Source organism: Lepidochelys olivacea (assembly GCF_965140295.1).
Source record: "Lepidochelys olivacea isolate rLepOli2 genome assembly, chromosome: 9".
Taxonomy (NCBI): Eukaryota; Metazoa; Chordata; order Testudines; family Cheloniidae; genus Lepidochelys; species Lepidochelys olivacea.
This window is the reverse complement of record NC_140419.1, coordinates 44,892,825-44,914,919: the sequence shown is the minus strand read 5'-3', so window position 1 is coordinate 44,914,919 and position 22,095 is coordinate 44,892,825. Positions and strand designations below refer to the sequence as shown.

At 41.4% G+C, this 22,095-nt stretch overlaps 1 protein-coding gene across 3 annotated transcripts in view; it reads left to right on the top strand.

Annotated features, from left to right (window-relative positions):
• The window catches only part of KLHL24 (kelch like family member 24), a 43,033-nt gene that overhangs the window by 6,541 nt on the left and 14,397 nt on the right, over positions 1 to 22,095 (top strand). For 2 of the 3 annotated variants that reach the window (XM_084638475.1, XM_084638476.1), the window contains exons 2-5: positions 1,144 to 1,206; positions 8,246 to 9,232; positions 16,239 to 16,423; positions 18,744 to 18,862. In XM_084638475.1, coding sequence (XP_084494601.1) covers positions 8,313 to 9,232; positions 16,239 to 16,423; positions 18,744 to 18,862 — 1,224 coding nt within the window. In that variant the 5' untranslated portion in view covers positions 1,144 to 1,206; positions 8,246 to 8,312. The remainder of the gene's footprint in view (positions 1 to 1,143; positions 1,207 to 8,245; positions 9,233 to 16,238; positions 16,424 to 18,743; positions 18,863 to 22,095) is intronic. The other variant, XM_084638477.1, reaches the window with a different exon arrangement.

Here is a 22,095-nt window from a genome sequence, read left to right as displayed (position 1 = left end):
CTGATTGTTGACACAAGCCATATGCCTCAGTACATTTCCTAATATTTCTAATGCATGAATGCAGTTAACTTTATGACTACACATACTAAAAGTCCCCCTAGTTTTTGTTCTTTTGCGGTTTACTTATTTATTACAAGATCTGTGTTGCAAAAGTCCTTATAACCTAAACCAAACACTCAAGCTAACTTACGTCAACTGCTTATGCTAACTGCTAGGTCTCAGTAGGTCTACTGCTGATAGCAAAGCCTATTTGAAAGAATTCCTTATAGTGTGTGTCCCCTACCTTTATAAAAACTTTTCTTAAGCAGCTTCATTTATTTTAACATATGAATAACAATACAGAAACTCCTATTCAATGACTTCCAAGATCAGGTCGGGCTTAGTGGTCAACCTGGCAAACCTTTTATAATGTAGACCTGGCCTTAGGGCTTGTCTACACATGGGCCAAGTCTACATTACAAAGTTTTGCCTGCACAACTTATGTCAGTTAGAATATGAAAAAATCATCCCCCTAGCCAACATGCTGGCAAAAAAAACCCATGTAGATGCAGTTTATCCTGCAAAAGAATCTTCATATGGTGTAGCTTACACCATTTAGGGAGGGTATATATAGCTATGGACACTTACTACAGCAACAAACAGGTTCTTCTGTTGATCTAGCACTGTCTATACTGGGGCTTAGGTTGTTTTAACTACATCTTTGAGGGTGTGGCTTTTTCACAATCCTGATGAATGTAGCTAGGTCAACCTGTTTCTAGTGTAGACCAGCCCTAATACCACCACCCCGAACAACATCAGCTGTGCTGACAGAAGTACTCTTTGGTTGGAATAATTGGGTTTACACTGGACTGTTTTTTTTTCCAGCATAGCTGTATTGGCTATGGGTATGATTTTTTACACTCTTAGCCAATATAATTATGCTGGCGTAAATTTGTAGTAGAGATCAGGCCTACCCCATGGAGTTATTCAGGAACAGTTGTTCCTAAATCAGGCCACGTGTAACATAGCCCTTAGACAGCACAGACTTTAATATGTGCTAATGTAGTGAAATCGAAGCTTATGGGGGAGCTGTATGAGATGGTCCCTGCCCCAAAGAGTTTAGACGAATGGGGAAATTCACATCTCTCCAATCTATTGTTTCAGGTTGTCTGCAGACTCAGGAAAAGAAGCACAGTGGTTCACATTCCAGAAGTTTTCTTCACAACTGTAAGGCTAAACATTTACAGTATTTATTTTTGACAGAAAATGGTAGGGCCACCAGAAAAATGCCAGCTACAACAGTGATTGGTACTATATGAATACCAAAGATGAATAGATAAAAACAAGTTGGAACAGCTTTTTGCCTTTTTCAGTTAACCTTTGGCTAGGCTTAAGTAAAACTTTTTTTATTATGAAGTACCTGGGGTTTTCAAGGTTTTAGGTCCCCTTGTGCAATACAAGTAATTAAGATTATGTTAGGGAGCAACTTTCTTGCCAGTTTTAGTTACAGAAGCACAAAAAGTATGTTACATCTGTCAAACTTTTCCTTTCATATAATTTTAAGCGTATCCAAATTATGGATTAAAATGTGGTTTAAAAAAAATTAACCCACTACACAAATCTTATAAACCAAAGCAGCGTTTTACAGTTGATGTATAGTGCACTTCATAACACGGGATTATAAAAGTGACATGAAAGACTGCTGTACTGGAACAGTGAAAATTTATGAGCTGGGTTCTCCAGTGAGCTCTGCCTGGCTCCGGGGTTTGCCTACACATAGCTTATTGCAGGATCAGGCCTAAATATTAAAGTGACCTCAAAATTGATTGTTCTTTCTGATTCAATAAATGAACATACCTTCTTTGTGCTGGTTTAAGGCCCAGTCTCGCCAAACCTTCCTCATGCAAGTCATCTTTACTCTCACAAGTAGTCCAGTTACCTCCATGTGACGCTCCATGTAAATAAAGATTTACACAAGGTTTTGCCATTATTTTCTTCTCTGCATAGTGTCATTTTGGAGATGTAGGGGCTGCTTAGAAACTTCACTCTTTGTGGGATTGTTCTTTTCTGTCTCTTTAGCTTAATTTGTTGCAGAGAACCTGAAACTCAACACTTAGGGTTTGTGTACACATGGAGATATTCAGGAATAGTGTGGTCACTCTTAAGCCATGTCTACACTACAGGCGCTACAGTGATAGAAGTTAGTCCACTTCTCTGAGCAGCATAGATAGGTCAGTGGACCTAGCTGCACGTACATCGGGGGTTAGGTCATCTTAACTTTGGCACTTAGATGTGGGAATTTTTCACAACCCTGAAAGATGTAGCTAGGTCGATCTAAATTTTAAGTGTAGACCTAGGTTTATTCAGGAACAATAGTGCCTTGTTCCTGTTTAGTTTAATCCACTTTGAATCCAGTAACATGGAGTTAGTCAGGAACAGCTGTTGCACTTCACATTCACACCCTAATTTACCTATGTTAACTTTCAAGTGTAGACAAGCCTTAGGGCCCACCCCCATTCTCCCTGTTAACACTAATGCAACTGAATGGGTGGTAGCACCAATGGGAGTATTTTTCTGATATTACCTAAACAAGGCCATAGAAAGGACAGTACGTATGAATTCTAGGAACTAATTCCTGTTCCCACTGCAGTTAGTGGAAATATAGCCTTTTAATTCAGCAGGACAAGGATTGCAATCTAATACATTTAAAAGCAGTGAATTCTAATATTTGTTTGTTGTAATTTGCTTTTCTCCCTAATTTCTTCCCCCCTTTGGTATAATTTGTGTGATATACTTTGTTACTAATAATAATGTGATAAATAATAAAATACGATTCATAAAAGTGTATGGTACTTTAAAAAAATGAAAGAAGTCTGGTAGCTCTTGAGAACATGTCTTTAAAGTACCATGCACTTTTATGAAGCTGTATTTTATTATTTATCACATTATTATTATTTTACTAATTGATTGCTGACATTTGTCCTCATCCCTGTACAAAGTATAGAAGAGACACATTGCCTTCCTCAAGGATTGAACATTTTTGGTCAGGGGTTTTCAAACTGTGTTTCGGGACTCCAAAGTGGGTTGCTTCGGTCCCCATTCCTGGGGTCGTATAGTAATTTTTGTTGTCAAAAGGGAGTTGCGATGCAATGAAGTTTGAGAACTGTTGGTTGAGGTATATGGCTTGAAAACACAATGCCCCTTATTAAGCAATTAACGAGTATTATGAATTACACGGCATATTGCATGCTAAAACTTAACATTGTCAATTTAATAAGAACCAAATCCTGCTTTCTTTACTTATGTGAATAATTCCATTGAAATCAATAAGATTGCTCACAGGAATAAGATGAACAGAATTTTACCCTGTTATGCTATACACGAAGGCCATGATTCTGTTTACATGCTAGTTTTACCTTGGTATAACTCTACCAGCTTCTTTGAAGTTATTTCTTATTTACATCAGTTATATCAAAATCAGGCCTTTAGGTTTATAGTTATATTCTCACAGTTGCACTTTCCTTTTTTACTGCTGATGTAAATCCCAATTCTGCCACACTTTCTTATGCTGAGTAGCCTGAATTTACTGTACAATTAGTCCCAATATGAGTAAATGTAGCAGGATTAGGCCCTCAATATAAGAACATAAGAATAACCATACTGATTCATACCAATGGTCCTTTTAGCCCAGTATCCTGTCATCTGACATTGGCTGGTGCGAGATCCTTCAAGTGAATTTAGCAAGTGATCCATCTCTGTCATCCAGTCCCAGTTTCTGGCCGTCAGAGATTTAAGGACACTCAGACCACAGAGTTGCATCCCTGACTATCTTGGCTAATAGCCATTGATGGACTTATCCTTCATGGACTTATCTAATTTGTTTTAACCTAGTTATCCTTTTAACCTTCACAACATTCCACAAGTTGACTGTGTGATGTGTGTAGAAGTACTTCCTTTTTGTTTGTTGTAAACCTGCTGTCTATTAATTTCATCAGGTGACCCCTGATTCTTGTGTTATGTGAGGGAGTAAATAACATTTCCTTACTCACTTTCTGCACACTAGTCATGATTTTATAGACTTCTATCACGTTCCCCCCTTTAGTCATCTCTTTTCTAAGATGAACACTGTCTTTTTAATCTCGCCTTATCTGAAAACTCTTCCATTATTCCTAATCATTTTTGTTGCCCTTCTCTGTAATTTTTACAATTCTAATATATCTTTTTTGAGATAGGGCAACCAGAACCGCATGCAATATTCCAGGTGTAGGCATATAATAGATTTATATAATGGCATTATGGTATTTTCTATCTTATTATCTATCCCTTTCCTAATACTCTCTTAGCTTTTTAGACTGCTGCTGCACTTTAAGCAGATTTTTTAAGAGGACTATCCACAGTGATTCCAAGATTTTTCTTGACTGCTAGCAGCTATTTAGACCCCATCATTTTGTAAGTACAGTTGGGATTATGTTTTCCAATTCACAAGAGTTTATCAACATTCAATTTCATCTGACATTTGGTTACCCATTGGTAGTTGTAGCCATGTTGGTGCCAGGATATTAGAGACAAGATGAGTGAGGTAATATCTTCTATTGGATCAATTTCTGTTGGTGAGAGACAAGCTTTCAAGCCACACAGAGCTCTTCTTGAGGTCTGGGAAAGATATGTCGAGTGTCCAAACTAAACTAAATGGGAAAAGATTGTTTAGCATAAGTAGTTAGCACATATTGTAAGGGACCATTGAAGGTACAGTGGCCAGTTAAAACTTCTGCAGTCATAGGACAAAATGAGGGGATTACTGGGTTACAGATTGTTGTAATAAGGCTACGTTTTAGTCACAGGTATTTTTAGTAAAAGTCACGGACAGGTCACAGGCAGTAAACAAAAATTCACTGCCCGTGACCTGTCCATGACTTTTACTAAAAATACCCGTGACTAAAACTGGGGGAGGGTGGCCTGGGTGCTGGAGTGGGGCAGACAGCGGCACACAGCCTGGGACCCCCGCTAGTGCTGCAGGGGGTGGGAGGGTTACGAGTTGCCTCCGCCCAGCGTGCTGGCTTTGTGGCTCCCGTTGGCCAGGAACCGTGGCCAGTGGGAGTTGCGGAGGTGGTGCCTGCATGCAGAGTCAGGGTGCAAAGCTTCCTGGCCACACCTCCGCGTAGCAGCTGAGCGATGGGGATGTTGCCGCTTCCAGGGAACCCCCCAGGTAAACACTGCCCAGAGCCTGGCTCACCCTGTCCTGTGCCCCTGCCCCCTCCCACACCCAAACTCTGCTGCTGGTGGGCGGGGGCGGGGGGAGGCACAGTGTCCCAAGACTGCCTGAGCACCAGCTGGTACGGCTGGCGCAGGGGCTGCCTGAGCTGCCCTGAGCCAGGTGCATCAGCCACTGCAGAGGTCATGGAAAGTCATGGAATCCGTGACCTCCGTGACAAACTTGAAGCCTTAGCCATAAATCCAGTGTCCAGTCACCCAGTCATCCAGTTTTTTGAGATCCCTTTGTAACTCTTCGCAGTCAGCTTTGGATTTAATTATCTTTAGTAATTTTGAATTGTTTGCAAACTTTGCTACCACAATGTTTACCCCCTTGTCCAGATCATTTATGAATATCTCGAAAATCACTGGTCCCAGTACAGATCTTTGGGGGACCCCGCTTTTTGCCTTTCTCCACTGTGAAAACTGACATTTATGCCGACCCTTTATTACCTATCTTTTAACCTATTACTAATACATGAGGAGTTTCCCTCTTATTCCATAACTGCTTACTTTGCTTAAGAGCCTTTGGTAAGGGATCTTGTCAAAGGCTTTCTGAAAGTTCAGGATTATCAATGAACTGGATTATCCTTGTTTACATGTTTGTTGACACCCTCAAAGAATCCTAGTATATTGGTGGGCCATGATTTCCCTTTACAAACGTCATATTGACTCTTCCTCAACAAATCACATTCCTCTATGCATCTGATAATTCTGTTCTTTATTATAGTTTCAACCAGTTTGCATGCTACTGAAGTTAGGCTTATTGGACTGTAATTGCCAGGATTGCCTCTGGAGCCTTTTTAAAAAATCAGTGTTACATTAGCTATCTGCCAGTCATCTGGTACACATGCTGATTTAAGCAATAGGTTACATACCACAGTTAGTAGTTCTGCAATTTCATATTTTAGTTCCTTAGAAAACAGTATAACTGGTGAGTTTAATATTTTCATCTGGCCCAGGAGATGTCATTACTGGGTAAAACGTGCAAAATAAATTGGATAGACTATAGAGATACAGATTAGAATATCAAGTGACACAATATTAACTGTGTGCTTTAGCAGGCTTTATTGAAAATGTTACATTGAATTCAACAGTATTCTTTAGGCAATAAATTGACATGTAATCCATGTGTTAATCCAAATTAAGGATAATTATTTTGTAGCCTTGATATGACTTTATCAAAAGTATTTTCTACCTTGTAAATAATTTCTAAAGGTTTTCATTAAATTCTGTCTGAAATAGATTTGAGCCCTATGTAAAAGCAACAGTATGACATGTTTGGTATATTTATAGTGTTCCTTTTTAAAATTGTCTGAGTGAGGAAACTGTACTACAGAATACAGTCAAGAATAGTATCTTCTAAAAAGGCTTTATAAAAAGCCTGTTTAAAAAAAAGTATGGTTCATTTTGTTCTATATTAAGAGATGGTGTAGCCAGACTTTGGTCCAGTAATATGCAGCTCTGAAGATGCTGGGCAGTCAGGAAATAAAATTAGTGTTAGAAACAGCATTTACTGTCTCTGTACTGTCTCTGGGTAATGAGAGGAAATTAACATAATCTCTTAGAATCCTTTTTTTTTTTTTAAAGAACCTTTTTTGCACAAGTTTTAAAATAATTTGAGACACATCTTCCTGGAAGTTTAAAAATAAATCCATGCACTTAGAATTATGGAAGTTAGTGCAGGAGTGCTTCCCAGTGGGGCGTGGGGTTTTTTGTTTTGTTTTGTTTGTTTTTTGGGTTTTTTTGGTAGGGTTTTAGTCCAGTTGGTTTTAAAAATCGGGAATCAAAAGATATACCAATTGAGCTATGCTTATAGGGATGATCATCATATATACTTTCACCATGTCTAGGCAAATTAATCGTATTATGTTCACAGGCTACCTTAATTCATTTCCTAACCTTTGAGTGTTTGACTTTGCAATCTTAATAATGTTCTTTCAACATAATTTGCGTTTGAGTGAGAGAGCTGTATATATTGATGATGATACAATGCTTTCGACTATAGTCTTTGCTTATAAATTTTAGATAGGAGTTAACTAAGGTCAGAAAACAGAAATTCTCCTTTAACTCACTAGGTAGCCCCCACTTCTTACTTCCAGATGCAAAGACTCCTTATTCATTTGCTTGCATAATGGATTTCTCACAAATATACATAATTATTATTTGATACTTATTCACGTCGTTGCCTTTTTTCTGCGGTATCTACATTATGCTTCAACATGAATTTTAAGTATTTTTTCCAAAATGCACATTAGCAACCTGTATTAATTTTTAATTTCACCTTAGCATATTGATTAACTGATTGTTTTGCTGATTAGAAAGAAGAGCTAAGACATTTGCTTTTGCTGATCAAGAATGGTCACTTGGAAAACAAAATCATTAAACTCCATAGATTGCATTGTGGTACTGATGTATACTGAAGATGGAGATGTGATTTGTAGCCTCCCTCTGCAATTTTTCTAGTTTAAAATTTTCAGTCTTCTTTAATATTACTTTTATTAGCAGTATTACAGGAGCACCTGGAGGCCCTGAGATCAGAGTTACATTGTGCTAGGGGCTGTGTAAACACATAGTAAGAAGCAGTTTAAAAATCTGTATAGCAAAATCCGGAGGTCATTACTTGGGCAAACTCCTGCTGATACCAACCGAGAGATTTGCTTGAGTAAGGAATTTAGGATTTAGCCTCTTGACATTTTTAAGCTTGATATAAGGGTGATACTTCAAGTAAACAAAGGCTAGGGTATTCATAATTATGGTTCCCACAGCAGCCTTAACTCTGTTCTTTGCGTGTATGCATGACAGTGGGATATATTTCACTGCATTGCATGATGTCACATATCATTTGTCAAATAACAACTTTTGACCTTTACTAGAGGAGTGTAAGTTACACTGATTTTAGACTGATCAGGCTATTTGTTTTGTATTATGTAAGTTTCATAAATTTCATAATTCTTTCATGGCATTAACTGTCAGAATTGATTGGTTGGGTACTAAAATGTTTTAATTCTTCTAGCCATAGCACCGTAAAGAAGACACTCAGAAATCTTTTCTCAATGATTCTATAGTCAACGGATGTAACAATGGTACTAATACTGGGCCGCAGACTGAATAGAGAGGATAGCGGGGTCCGTGATTCCCCTGCAACCAAACGTAAAGTTTTTGAAATGGACCCAAAGTCCTTATCAAGTCATGAGTTTTTTGACTTCTCTTCAGGATCATCCCATGCTGAAAGCATACTCCAGATTTTCAATGAGTTTAGAGACAGCCGCTTGTTCACAGATGTAATTATCTGTGTGGAAGGAAGAGAGTTTCCCTGCCATCGAGCTGTTCTCTCAGCCTGCAGTAGCTACTTCAGAGCTATGTTTTGCAATGATCACAGAGAAAGCAGAGAAATGTTAGTGGAGATCAATGGCATTTTTGCTGAAGCTATGGATTGCTTTTTACAGTACGTGTACACTGGCAAGGTGAAAATCACGACAGAAAATGTGCAATATATCTTTGAAACATCAAGTCTCTTTCAAATTAGTGTTCTGCGTGATGCTTGTGCCAAGTTCCTGGAAGAGCAGCTGGATCCTTGTAACTGCCTGGGAATCCAGCGTTTTGCTGATACACACTCACTAAAGACACTCTTCACCAAATGCAGAAATTTTGCACTGCAGACATTTGAGGATGTTTCTCAGCATGAAGAATTTCTCGAGCTTGGGAAAGATGAGCTTATTGATTATATTTGTAGTGATGAGTTGGTGATTAGTAAAGAAGAGATGGTTTTTGAAGCAGTTATGCGCTGGGTTTACCGTGCTGTTGATCTGAGAAGGCCAGTGTTACAGGAACTTCTGACGCATGTGAGACTCCCTTTATTACATCCTAACTATTTTGTACAGACAGTGGAAGTGGAACAGCTGATTCAGAATTCTCCAGAGTGTTATCAGCTGCTGCATGAAGCAAGAAGATACCACATACTTGGAAATGAAATGATGTCCCCAAGAACTAGACCACGCAGGTGAGAGGTTTTTTTTACTGTTTTTCTGATATGCCCTAGAAGAACATTGTTTGTATGCAGATTTTTTTACCTGTTTGTCTAGTGGATATGAACTGTAACCAAGACTGCAGCATAGAGAAGAAAAATTTGAAAGTGTCTTTTATTTTGTGTTACTGAGTTCTGCATTTTTACTGCCTTATCCACACAAAAGCCTGGTCACCTCACATTCTTAACTTTAAGTAGGCCATTGAGTAATCTTATTCACACATATATGTAACTTTACTGATGAGTAGTCCCCTAGAATTCAGTAGGAGGGACTTTTACATCAGTAAGTTACTCACAGGTGTAGATGTTGGCAGGATGAGATCCTAAGCCCTTTCCACTAGTTGCCCAGTTAAGCCACTTGCAGCAGCTTTCATTCCAGCTCATTACAATGCAGCCATTAATCCACTACATTTCATAATTATTTCATTTTTACAGTGTAAAATAATAATGTATTGTACACTTATCAAGGAGCTGGGTGGCATTTTTCAGTCAGGGCAACAGCGACTGCTTTGAAAATCCCATTGTTACACCACAAAACACTTTACAGGTTTAATAAAACACTTTACAGGATTAGTAATACAGTTCTAGAATTATATAACAGATTTAGAGATGAAATAACAAAACAAATATATATATTTACAGAATTACATAGTAGCTACAGAAAATATTTTAAGTTTAAATATTGTAACCTGTTTTTTTTTTATTTGAAAACATTACTTCTTACTATCCCATAATAAAACTGGAAATTGCTGCTGTAAGCTACAGGAGGAAATGAGAAAAAATGCCAATGGTGGTATTTTGGGAACTGTTGGTTATGGAGATTTCTTTTGGATTCTGCCATATACCTTCCCAGGTAATTGCTAAAAACATTACATTCTTGAAAGAATGGTAAAGAAGGAAAACTAAAATGTTTAAGCCTGGAAATTCTGCCAAACATAACATAGGTACTTGAGAAGGTTAGTTGGCTACCTGTAATGCTGCACTGGAGAACTGAAAAAGGAGACACCCACCTCCACTCCACTACTTATGTTTAACAGAGACATTTTCTGAGCAGGGTTTTTGTTACTAAATTTAAGACGAAAATAAACACTGAATCATGAATGCAGCAACAAGAGGAGTAATTTATAAAGAGAGAAGCTGTCTGGTCTCCCAGCAATGATTTTTCTCTGTATCTATTATTAAATTCAAGAGATAGTTCCTTGTCAAGGGATAGTTCCTTGTCATTTGATTCTGATGCAAAAATGGATAAAGTTTTGTAAAAGTTACCAGATTCCTCCCAGCCTTCTCCATGCTTTCCCCTTCTGTTTCTTCTAAAATGGGGTTTTGGTAGCTCCTTTCCCCATTCCCTCCCTATGTTCCATGTATTGCTGCCTCTTCTTTCTCCTGCTTTGCTTTTATGTAAACTTTGTTAGTGAGGAAAAAGCATAGAACCGACTGAAAGTTTTATATACCAGAATTAATGTTTCTACTCAAACTTTTCTGGCGAACTTTTCTGGGGATTGTGTGTGCATATGTATCAGTATGTTTCTATACTTAAACTGGTTTCTGACTAGCTGTTCAAAAACTGTGGGATTCTGGTCTGAGTTCTTTTGAAGCAAGAAAAATTTGAAAAATTGTCTGATGTCACTGCACGTTTAAAACTTGGTGTCATAAATATAAAGGGAAGGGTAGCCACCTTTCTGCATACAGTGCTATAAAATCCCTCCTGGCAAGAGGCAACCTCCTGTTACCTATAAAGGCTTAAGAAGCTCAGCTAATCTGGTTGGCACCTGACCCAAAGGACCAATAAGGGAACAAGATACTTTTAAATCTTGGGGCGAGAGGCTTTTGCTTGTGCTCTTTGTTTAGTGTTTGTTCTCTCTTGGGACTGAGAGAGGTCAGACAGAAATCCATCTTCTCCAACCCATCCTAATCCAAGTCTCCAATATTGCAACCAGCATAGGTAAGCCAGGCAAGGCAGATTAGTTTATCTTTTGTTTTATGTGAATTTTCCCTGTGTTAAGAGGGAGGTTTTTTCCTCTTTTCTGTAACTTTATAAGGTTTTGCCCAGAGGGTAATGAGTAGTCCCCTAGGGAGGGGGAAAGGGGGTGTAGGGCTGTCTCCAGGTGGTCTCTTTCCCTGTTCTTTGTTTAAAACGCTTGGTGGTGGCAGCATACTGTTCAAGGCCAAGGCAAAGTTTGTACCTTGGGGAAGTTTTTAACCTAAGCTCTTAAGAATAAGCTTAGGGGGGTCTTTCATGCAGGTCCCCACATCTGTACCTCGAGTTCAGAGTGGGGAAGGAACCCTGACATGGTGGCAGAGCGGTGGGATCATTTTGAACTAGAGATCATTTTGAACCAAAAGCACAGACCTGAAGAGGTTGGTTTTTTATGCTGAGAGCAGCTAGAGGGTTTTCTGTCTATTTGCCTGGAGACAGAGGTGTTAGTTTTTTTACAAAGGGATTTTTCTTTTTGAGCTGGAGTTTTCTCTACCTAAAGGCAGGGTAGTTAACCACCTGCAGGGAAATTCACAAGTTTTTTTTTTTTTTTTCCTAACTCTCAGGTATAGCTAGAGTTAAGTACAGAAAACAGGAATAAACCTCCCTCTTAACACAGGGAAAATTCACATAAAACAAAAGATAAACTAATCCGCCATGCCTGGCTTACCTATACTGGTTGCAATATTGGAGACTTGGATTAGGATGGGTTGGAGAAGATGGATTTCTGTCTGGCCTCTCTCAGTCCCAAGAGAGAACAAACACTAAACAAAGAGGACAAACAAAAGCCCTTCCCCGCCCAAGATTTGAAAGTATCTTGTTCCCTTATTGGTCCTTTGGGTCAGGTGCCAGCCAGGTTAGCTGAGCTTCTTAAGCCTTTACAGGTAACAGGATGTTGCCTCTGGCCAGGAGGGATTTTATAGCACTGTATACAGAAAGGTGGTTACCCTTCCCTTTATGTTTATGACACTTGGGTTGATAGCTGTTGATCCTCCCTTCTTGTCCCTTATGCCCCCTAAGCCAGGGGTGGTCAATTTTTTTTTGTCAAGGCCCAAATTTCTTGGTCAAGGTATAGTGAAGGTCCAGACTCCAGGGAAGAAAAATAATAAAAATAACTACAATAATGATAATAATAAGTAAATAAAGATTTTGGATTCTGTTCAAAAGTGTCTGATTGTCAGGATTTGGCCTGCGGTTGGCCTATTGACTACTCCTGCCCTAAGATTTCTTTGTAGAACAAAGTGGGGATGTGGGAGCCAGATAACTGAATACAGTTGCACTGACATCTTGAGGTTGTCTCTCATATTTCCATTAAGCTTCTCAGTGACATCTAGTGGTTATGTTGCAGGGGTGGGCAAACTACGGCCCTCAGGCTGCTTCCGGCCCGTCAGATGTTCTTATCTGGCCCTCAAGCTCCCGCCAGGGAGCATGGTCATGGACTTGGCCCACTCTGGCACTCCAACCGAGGGTTGGGGGCATGCCCCGTTCCACCCACCCGGCGCTCCCCAGCCCCTGACTCACAATTCCCTTGATGAGCACCATCTTCCAACACGCAGAGCCACACTGTGCAGGTGTGACTTCACTATGCTGTTTCCGGTATCAGAACCCCGCCCCTACGCGGCAGCCCCCACAATGCAGCAGAACGCCCAATCCCCTCCCGGTCTTCAGCAGCCCTACCCATCTCAGCTAGGGTGCCTCCACCCATGGCAAGGCCTGGTATGGCCGCCTTGGTGCCGCTGCTGGCAGGGCCCCTAGGAATCTCTGGTACGACACCACATAAGTCCCTCCTCCCCCCACCTCGGTAACATCCCTTATAGAGCCCTCCCCCACGTTACACCCCATAGAGTCCCCCTCCCCCACTAGACATTCATGGCCCACCATACAATTTCCATACCCAGATGCGGTCCTCAGGCCAAAGAAGTTTGTCCACCCCTGTTCTAGTGGGTGGACTCCTGTGTATTCAAAACAAAATATGAATTGCATACCATAAGCTTTGAATATCTTTAGACTGTCTTACAGTTGTTGCGTATTTCAGTTCACAGACCCACTAGACCTATCTAATAAAAATATATCCAGATGTACTTTTAATTGGTTATTATCATATTATCCATTTCAACCAGTTCTTCTCAACTACTTTTTTTTTTTTAAAGTAAGAATTCAGTAATTTTTTGCTCTTAAGTGAATTACTTTGTATTTAACTACTGCACTGCTGGCTATTATTTTTTATGCAGCACCCAAATATGGCGGATGCTTTAACAGACAAAATTCCTGATTTTTCAAAATACCTCAGAATTTCTGTCTGTGGAAATTTTTAATTTTTTTTTAACAGATTTTCTTTGAACTGATTAAAGGACTGCTACCCAGGCAGCCATTTGTTGGTCTATATTGTTTAATTCAGCTTCTTCAAATAATGTCATGAGAGCTGTATAGTTTCCTGTGTGAAGTACATCAGAAATCTGATTTTTAATTTCTTCTGTGAAAGCACTGGATTTAATTCTTTCCTGGGTATCGGCTGGTGAATCTTGCCCATATGCTCAGGGTTTAGCTGATCGCCATATTTGGGGTCGGGAAGGAATTTTACTCCAGGGCAGATTCGAGGAGGCCCTGGAGTTTTTTCGCCTTCCTGTGTAGCATGGGGCATGGGGTCACTTGCTGGAGGATTCTCTGCTCCTTGAAGTCTTTAAACCACGATTTGAGGACTTCAGTAGCTCAGACATAGGTGAGAGGTTTTTCGCAGGAGTGGGTGGGTGAGATTCCGTGGCCTGCGTTGTGCAGGAGGTCGGACTAGATGATCATAATGGTCCCTTCTGACCTTAGTATCTATGAATGTTACTTTAGTAATGTGGTTCTCCATTTTTTCTATTTTGGGGACCACGTAATGACAGAGATCTCATGGACCACCTTCCATGCCATCTCCTGGGCCCACCCTTCTTGCTTCTCACAGTATTTCATTTTCTAGACTGACAGAAGGAATCTTTGGACTACTGCTGGTCCATAGGCCACAGTTTGAGAACCACAGCTCTAATTACCTCCATTTGCATTTTGTTTCAATAGTTAACTGTTACTATTAACAGCCTATGCCTAATTGTATTTTGTGCTTGCCTCTTTATTTTTGAATGTGATCCCTATTATCTTTATTCACAGCACACTGTCCTACTTGCAAAAAATTCTAAGGTCTGGTCTACACTAGAAAATTAAGTTGTCAAGTACGTAGCTCGGGGTGGATTTGGGTGCGAAAAATCCACCCCTCTGTGTAGTGTGGTTAAGCTGACCTAACACCTAGTGTAGACAGTACTGTGTCAATGGATAAATTCTTCTGTCGACCTAGCTACTGCCTCTTGGGACTTGTCTGCATTTGAAATGCTACAGCAGCAGCACTTCAGTGTTGAGACTGAATATGCCAACAGGAGGCATTGTCCTTTTGATGTAGGTAATCCACCTCTCTGAGAGGTGGTAGCTCGGTGAACGGAAGAAATCTTTCATTGACCTAGCTTAGAGCTGTCTACACAGACGCCTGGTCTGCACTAGATAATTAAGTTGGCAGGGGTGTGGATTTTTCATACCCCTAAATGACGTACTTATGTTAACCTAATTTTCTTGTGTAGATCAGACCCTAATCTCCACACGTGTGACCATCCAGAGGTGTGATTTGTTTATTTTTAAATCCAGTTCTGGATTTAAAATATTTTAGTAAATCAATTCTCCTTCAGAGAGAGCAAAACTATGCATCACCCCTCTCAGGCAGTATTTTCGAACCACGGATATTGGCTCATTTATTTCTTAATTTAAAAAAGATTTGCAATCCTGTATAAGGATGCCAGTTGTCATGGAAGTCACTGATTCCATGACCTCTGTGACTTCTGCAGTGGCTGGTGCGCTTAGCCCCGGGCAACTCAGGCAGCCCCTGCATTGATGTAATTACATGGGTGCAAATTTCCCTAAACTAGAGAAGCTTAAATGGAGAGAGGTTTTTATAGGTGGCTCATGAGCAAAAGTGAATTTGAGGGAGGGACTAATGATTTGGTAGGCTCATATATAGTAGCTGGTTGGTCCTTTCTATCCATTCATATATGGAATGAGATATTGTAGTGAGGTATGTTTATTTTATATTATAACTATAGAAATATAATCTGCAGGTACCAGGTTTTCTTAAGAATTTGACTGGAAAGTGAGCAGGAATATGGAGAAGAGTTAATGTCTAAGCTTCTTTAACTCTGCATTTCCATATTTTCAAATGTTTGGATTTGATATTGGATTTTATTTTGTTTTTTGGATAAGTGTAACATTAACTTTGAATTTGCTGGCTTTGGTACTTGGTTTTATTATTTCAACCTTCTTTAAAGTTTCCCTCCATTACCACACCCACTTTCACATTACTGATACGTATTTGCAACCATACATCCTGTCTAATAACGTTTTTATCTGATCCATAAGTTTAAAACTTTTTTAAAAAGAAATTTTCTGTAACACTTGGAAGATATTTAGTTCTAAATTTGTGAAATATTAATGTGGTGTAAACTGTCATAGGAGTCTTTGTGATATTTGTAATTTTGCAGAAGACTGTTTTCAATATGATGGATTTTATATGAAACTTCCAAAACTGCATATATAAAATTCTCACACATGGCTTCAGCTTTACCTCTGATATTTCTGCATTTTCAGTCAGAGGAGGAAAACAATCTTCAAGTTTAAGGGCTTTCTTTTTTTAAAATTGATTTTTTCATGGAACAATCATACAATATAACTCCACCATTTATAAAAAAAAAAAAAAAAAAAAAAGGTTACTTATTGGCATGGTTACCTGGCACACAGTGGGACGGCTGGAAATACAGTGAAAACGCTTAACCATTTTGTAAGGAAATAATTATTGCTGTAGAAGTCAGTATCACATTAAATAATAGATTTTCAGATTTTAAAACTGTATGACCTTGGTTTTTCAAGCTGATATTGTTCGCTACATATGCTTTAATAAGCATCTATTTTGTCTTTCTGTTTTCATTCTTTTAGATCAACTGGTTATTCTGAGGTGATAGTCATTGTCGGAGGTTGTGAACGAGTTGGGGGGTTTAATCTGCCATACACTGAATGCTACGATCCTGTGACAGGAGAATGGAAGTCACTGGCTAAGCTCCCAGAATTTACCAAGTCTGAATATGCAGTGTGTGCTTTACGGAACGATATTCTTGTTTCAGGTAAATAATTCCAGGAAGCTTAGTATCGTGATGACAGCAGGAACGTCCTTGGATAGTTTACAGTTCTTTAGGAGATCGTTGTGCTTTGAATTTCCAGAAGCTGCTGAAATGAAAATTTCACGAATTTCACCCCCTCTAGCCTATGTGTTGCTTACCAAATCATCTCCCTCCGTATGTCTTGAGCATAAACCCTGTGCCTATATTTGGTAGCCACAGATATTTTTCTCTTATTGTTTTGTTTTTAATCATTAATTATTACAGCCACGGCTGAAGTTTCATCAAGGAGATCTGGGGATATAATATTGATATGAGTGGAGCTTAGAGCTAAATGACTATATGAACTGACCCACAATCCAATATGTTCTCCTCCATACCAGTTAAGTATGCAGTTTTTAAATATTAGTGCTCAGATTCTGCAGTGAAAACAGATCAAACCTTTTTTCAGCATAGAAATACAGAGTAGAGGCAAATACCTCACCCTTCTTAAATACTGACCTGGAGATGCTGAGCACCTGCATCTCCCAGTGAAGTCAGTGGCAGTTGTAGATGCTCAGCACCTCTGAAGTTCAGACAAAAAAATAGTTATTTGGGTCCATGTCTGTCATCTGGACCAATGGTGACAGACTTAACTGGATACTAACTCCTGTCCTGGAACTATCTATTTCCCCCATTACAGACAGTGAAACTGAGAGGGGGACATATGCATGAACCCTGTAGAGGAAAACAGCCAGTATTATGTACATGCCTCATAGCATATACATCTTAAAGATTTCCTTTCCAGTGGTTCATCCATGCAGTGGTGCTCAAAGAAGTCTAAAGAGTGTGGAGAAAGTCATTGAAATATTACCCAACATTAAAAAATCTGTTTGTGTGATGTCTTATCACAAAAAAATGCATGTATTTTGCTCAGCATATTATTTTGAAAGGTTTGCACAATGGGATGTATTTCTCGTGTATTTTCATGTTTGAAAATATTTATTAATATTAACATTTCATAGAATCACAGAACTGGAAGGGACCTCAAGAGGTCATCTAGTCCAGTCCCCCGCACTCATGGCAGGACTAAGTATTATCTAGACCATCCCTGACATGTTTGTCTAACCTGTTCTGAAAAGTCTCCAGTGATTGAGATTCTGCAACCTCCCTTGCTGCAATTTAAGCCCAGTGCTTCTTGTCCTATCCTCAGAGGTTAAGAAGAACAATTCTTCTCCCTCCTCCTTGTAACAACCTTTTATGTACTTAAAAACTGTTATCATGTCCCCTCTCGGTCTTCTTTTTTCCAAACTAAACAAACCCAATATTTTCAATCTTCCCTCATAGGTCATGTTTTCTAGACCTTTAATCATTTTTGTTGCTCTTCTCTGGACTTTCTCCAATTTGTCCACAACTTTCCTGAAATGTGGCTCCCAGAACTGGACACAATACTCCTTTTGAGGCCTAATCAGTGCGGAGTGGAGTGGAAGAATTACTTCTCGTGTCTTGCTTACAACACTCCTGCTAATACATCTCAGAATGATGTTTGCTGAGTCTACCTCTCAGTCTACTTCTGAACAACTGCCTTATTGAAATGTAATGTTTTATGACACAGCAGAATGAGATCCAGTGTCAAAAATAGCTGATAATATCCTTCTCAATACTGACTTAACAATTAAGATAAAAGCGTTACTTTTTAGTATTAATTATCTGTGAGAGACTTATTAGAATTGTTTGTCTCAGTTATAATTAACAAAGGATCTGTTGTCTTAAAGTGGAGGACAGTGGTTATTTAGATTAAAATGCAGGCCTTGCCTCTTTGTTAGACTTTTCTCCAGCAGTGACATCTTCTAAGGAACCACCAGCAACTAGCAAATAGAAGGCAAGAGCAAACAAACATGCACATCAGAAACAAAGGAGGCTTTGAGAATTGCCATCTAGGAAACAGATCTCTCCAATTTCTGTACAGCATGAAGATACCACAGTGATAGGTGCCTTATTTGAGATAGATCATGGGAGATTGTACTTTGTAGCGGGTGGGGAGAAGAATGGTGTAGATCATTATGGTAGATGGTATTTTGGGGGAAGGGGTTGGAAGAGATTATTGTTTTGGGAGACTTCACTTTATAAGAGATGCACTTCCTTTACACAGTGACCAAGAACATCTGAAAACCTTTATCTACTGAAATTTATATAATTACAGATGAGTCTACATCAGATGTATAGGATGTGACATTTTCCATGGTCTACTGCAGAGGAATATGTCAGTATCCAGCATCTCTTATTTAATAACTTCCTTAGTCAAAGATACATTGTTTTTTTTCTGTCTTTTTTCATAATTTTAAAGGTGGAAGAATTAACAGCCGTGATGTGTGGATTTATAACTCTCAGCTTAACATTTGGATCAGAGTTGCTTCCCTAAACAAAGGCAGATGGCGTCATAAAATGGCTGTCCTTCTTGGTAAAGTAAGAGAAAAAGTTTATTACTTATTGTAGCTAATACATTTCCCAAATATAAGCAAAACTTAAATGTAAAACGATGTGTAACTATTACAGTTAGACTGCATTCCCCATCAACTTCTATTGCTTTTAATAACCAGTGAATTATGGGCTCAGTCAGGTTGGCAGTGTCCATAGAAGTTAAACTGACGTTTCCCGAACTTTTGATTCTTCTTCGAGTGCTTGTTCATGTCAGTTCCAATCAGGTGTGTGTGCACCGCATGCACAGTCGTGGGAAAGTTTTCCTTTAGCAGCTCCCGTTGGGTCGGCTGTGGAGCCCCCTGGAGTGGCACCTTCATGGCGCTCAATATATGACCCTGCCGACCCAGCCCCTCCTCAGTTCCTTCTTACCACCAGTGACCGTTACTGAAACTGCGATCACTTGCTTAGCAAGTGCTTCCCTTAGCGTTCTTTCGTAGAGTTAGCTTAGCCTAGTTTAGTTGTAGTTAGTCTTAGTTGTTAGTGTATATATTGTATATAGTGAGATTTGGGAGCGGGGTTTCCCCAAAACTCCTCCCCCCCCCTTGGGCTCCAGGGCATGCTGCGAGCCCAAGGCTTTAAACCCTGCAGAACCTGCAGCAAGCCTGTTCCAGCAAGCGACCCCCACAACTCATGTCTGAAGTGTCTGGGGGAGGCACACCAGACAGAAAGTTGCAAAATCTGTAGGGTTTTCCACCTCAGAACTGAAAAGGAGTGAGAATTCCAATCGAAGCAGTTGCTTATGGAACTGCCCTTCATCCCCAGTCTGCTGCAGACTGCCAGGACCCCGCACCGAGTGCATCCATACGGAGTGCCCCAGAATCAGTACGTGACACAGTTTCAAGGAAGGACTCTCGTCTAAGAGCTCTCCAGCACCTCAGGATGCACAGACAACCCGGCACTTCTCACATTCACCAATGCCACACAAGCGGCATAGAAAAGCTGACAGAGGATGCTCCCCAGAGCAGAAAACAGCGGGACCTGCAGGCACAGTACCAGGGCGTCCCGTGAAGCTCTCGTTATACAGACAGCAAGAGTGGGTGCCATCGACTTCAGTTCCCATGAGGGGACTGTCGAGTCTGGCACACAGCGACTCCTGGGATGGGCAGTGCCAGGTGGAGGAGTTGGAGTTACCCTCCACCCCGGACATTTTTGAAGCCTCCAGAGACTTACTAATGATGACGGCTCCTCAGCCCCTGGTGCTCAGAGATAAGCCCCCGGCATCACCACGACAGTTGCCATCTAGAGGCAAGCCGGCCATGATGCAGCGGTCACCCTCTCCTGCCCGGCACTGTTCGCCTCGGCATGGCTCCAGATCGCCATCCTCAAGGCACCGCTCTCCGGCACCAGACTCCATGAGGGGTTCCCCAGCACCAGCGGCACAACGCTCCCCAGCACCAACAAGGGAGCAGCAGTCTCCGGCTCCGAGAGAAAATCGGCACTGGACTCTCGGCACTGGTCCCTCAGCACTGGACCCCCTAACACTGGATTCCTGGTTTCGGTTCCCAGCCTGGGAATCTCGACACCTGTCCCTTGCATCATTGGCACAGGTCCCCAGCGCAGTATCATGCAGCACCACCCTGGTCATCTCAGTCGAGATCCATGTCTTTGGACTCAGATGGTGACTCGTACTAGTTCCATCGCAGTAGGCATAGATCTGACAAGCGTTGGAGGGAGGCACCAATGGGAGGCCTCTGGCGCAATGGCCTTTCTGGACCCCCTGGGCTTACCATCAGGCACAGGGCTCCTTTTCCAGGGGCTTCCGTTTGGTGGCCTCGGAGCCCAGACCACTCCAGAAAGGCAAAGGTTGGCCTATGCTCCGTGGTTCCGAGGCGACCTTGGCGCAAGCCCCACAGCCGGCCCAGGTTGCCACCAAGGCAACTCTGAGGCACAACCCATTGCAAGGCCAGGCTACAGTCGCCACAGAGGCCCCAGATGCTGAAGAGGAGGAGGTCAGGGAGCCGGAGAGTCAGGAGGATCCCGTATCACCTCTGGTCTCCTCATCTTCATCCCCAGATGAAGCGGTGGCGGGATCTTCAACCTCGGGCCCTTCTCCAATTGACCACAGGGCCCACCAGGACCTTCGATGAAGGATTGCCCGTAACATGGGGTTACAGGTGGAGGAGGTGGTCGAACCCGAAGTCCCCATGGTCGACATCCTTGCACCAGAGGGACCGTCCAGGGTAGGTCTGCCAGTAATAAAATCTATCCAGAGCAATATTAAGACTCTGTGGCAGACTCCTTCCTCAATCCCACCCACCAGTGGGGGGGTAGAGCACAAGTACTTCGTTCCCTCCAAGGGATACGAATACCTGTTCTCTCACCCACAACCATACTCCCTTGTAGTATTGGCGGTCAATGAGAAAGAGAGACGGGGCAGCAAGAGCCGGCCCCTAAATCTAAGGAGCCGAAAAGGATGGACCTTTTCGGCAGGAAAATCTACGCAACTGGGGTCCTGCAGCTGAGGATAGCTAACCAGCAAGCTATCCTCAGCAGGTACAACGTGGTCCTCCATGTTGAAGCTTAAGGAGCTGATTCCACCAGACTCCAGAGCTGAGTTCTCGGCTATCATTGATGAAGAGAAGGCAGTGGTGCAAACCTTCCTCCAGGCTTCATTGGACTCAGCTGCCCGCACCCTTTCCTCAGGAGTAGCCATGAGGAGGAACTCATGGCTACAGGCAACCGAGTTGCCCCTGGAGCTGCAGCAAACCCTCCAGGACCTACCAATCGAAGGCACAGGGTTATTTTCAGAGCAGAATCCAAGCTGCACCGTCTCAAAGACTCCCGGACGACTATGAAGTCGTTGGGTATGCACACCCCGGCAACCCAACGACAGCATTTCAAGCCCCAACTACTACAACATAGCCCATATCCTCCTCGGCCGAGTCAGGATTTTCATAGGCATAGGGGCAGGAACAACAGGCACAAACCTTCCAGTCCCACTTCAGGGCAGGGCCAAAGCCCAACCAAACCTTTATCTGGCTCTAAAAAGGCCTTTTGCAGGGATGCCTGAGGATGGCTTACTCACCATGACATTGGATCCTTCCCCCTGTTTTATGAATCGTCTATCCTACTTTTACCGTGTGTGGTCCCAAATAACATCGGACTGCTGGGTTCTTCACACGGTAGAGGTGGGATATTCTCTCCAATTCTGCTCCTCCCTCCCAACCCCCTTCCCCATCCCTCTTCAGGAACCTTTTACACGAGCAACTCCTTATCCA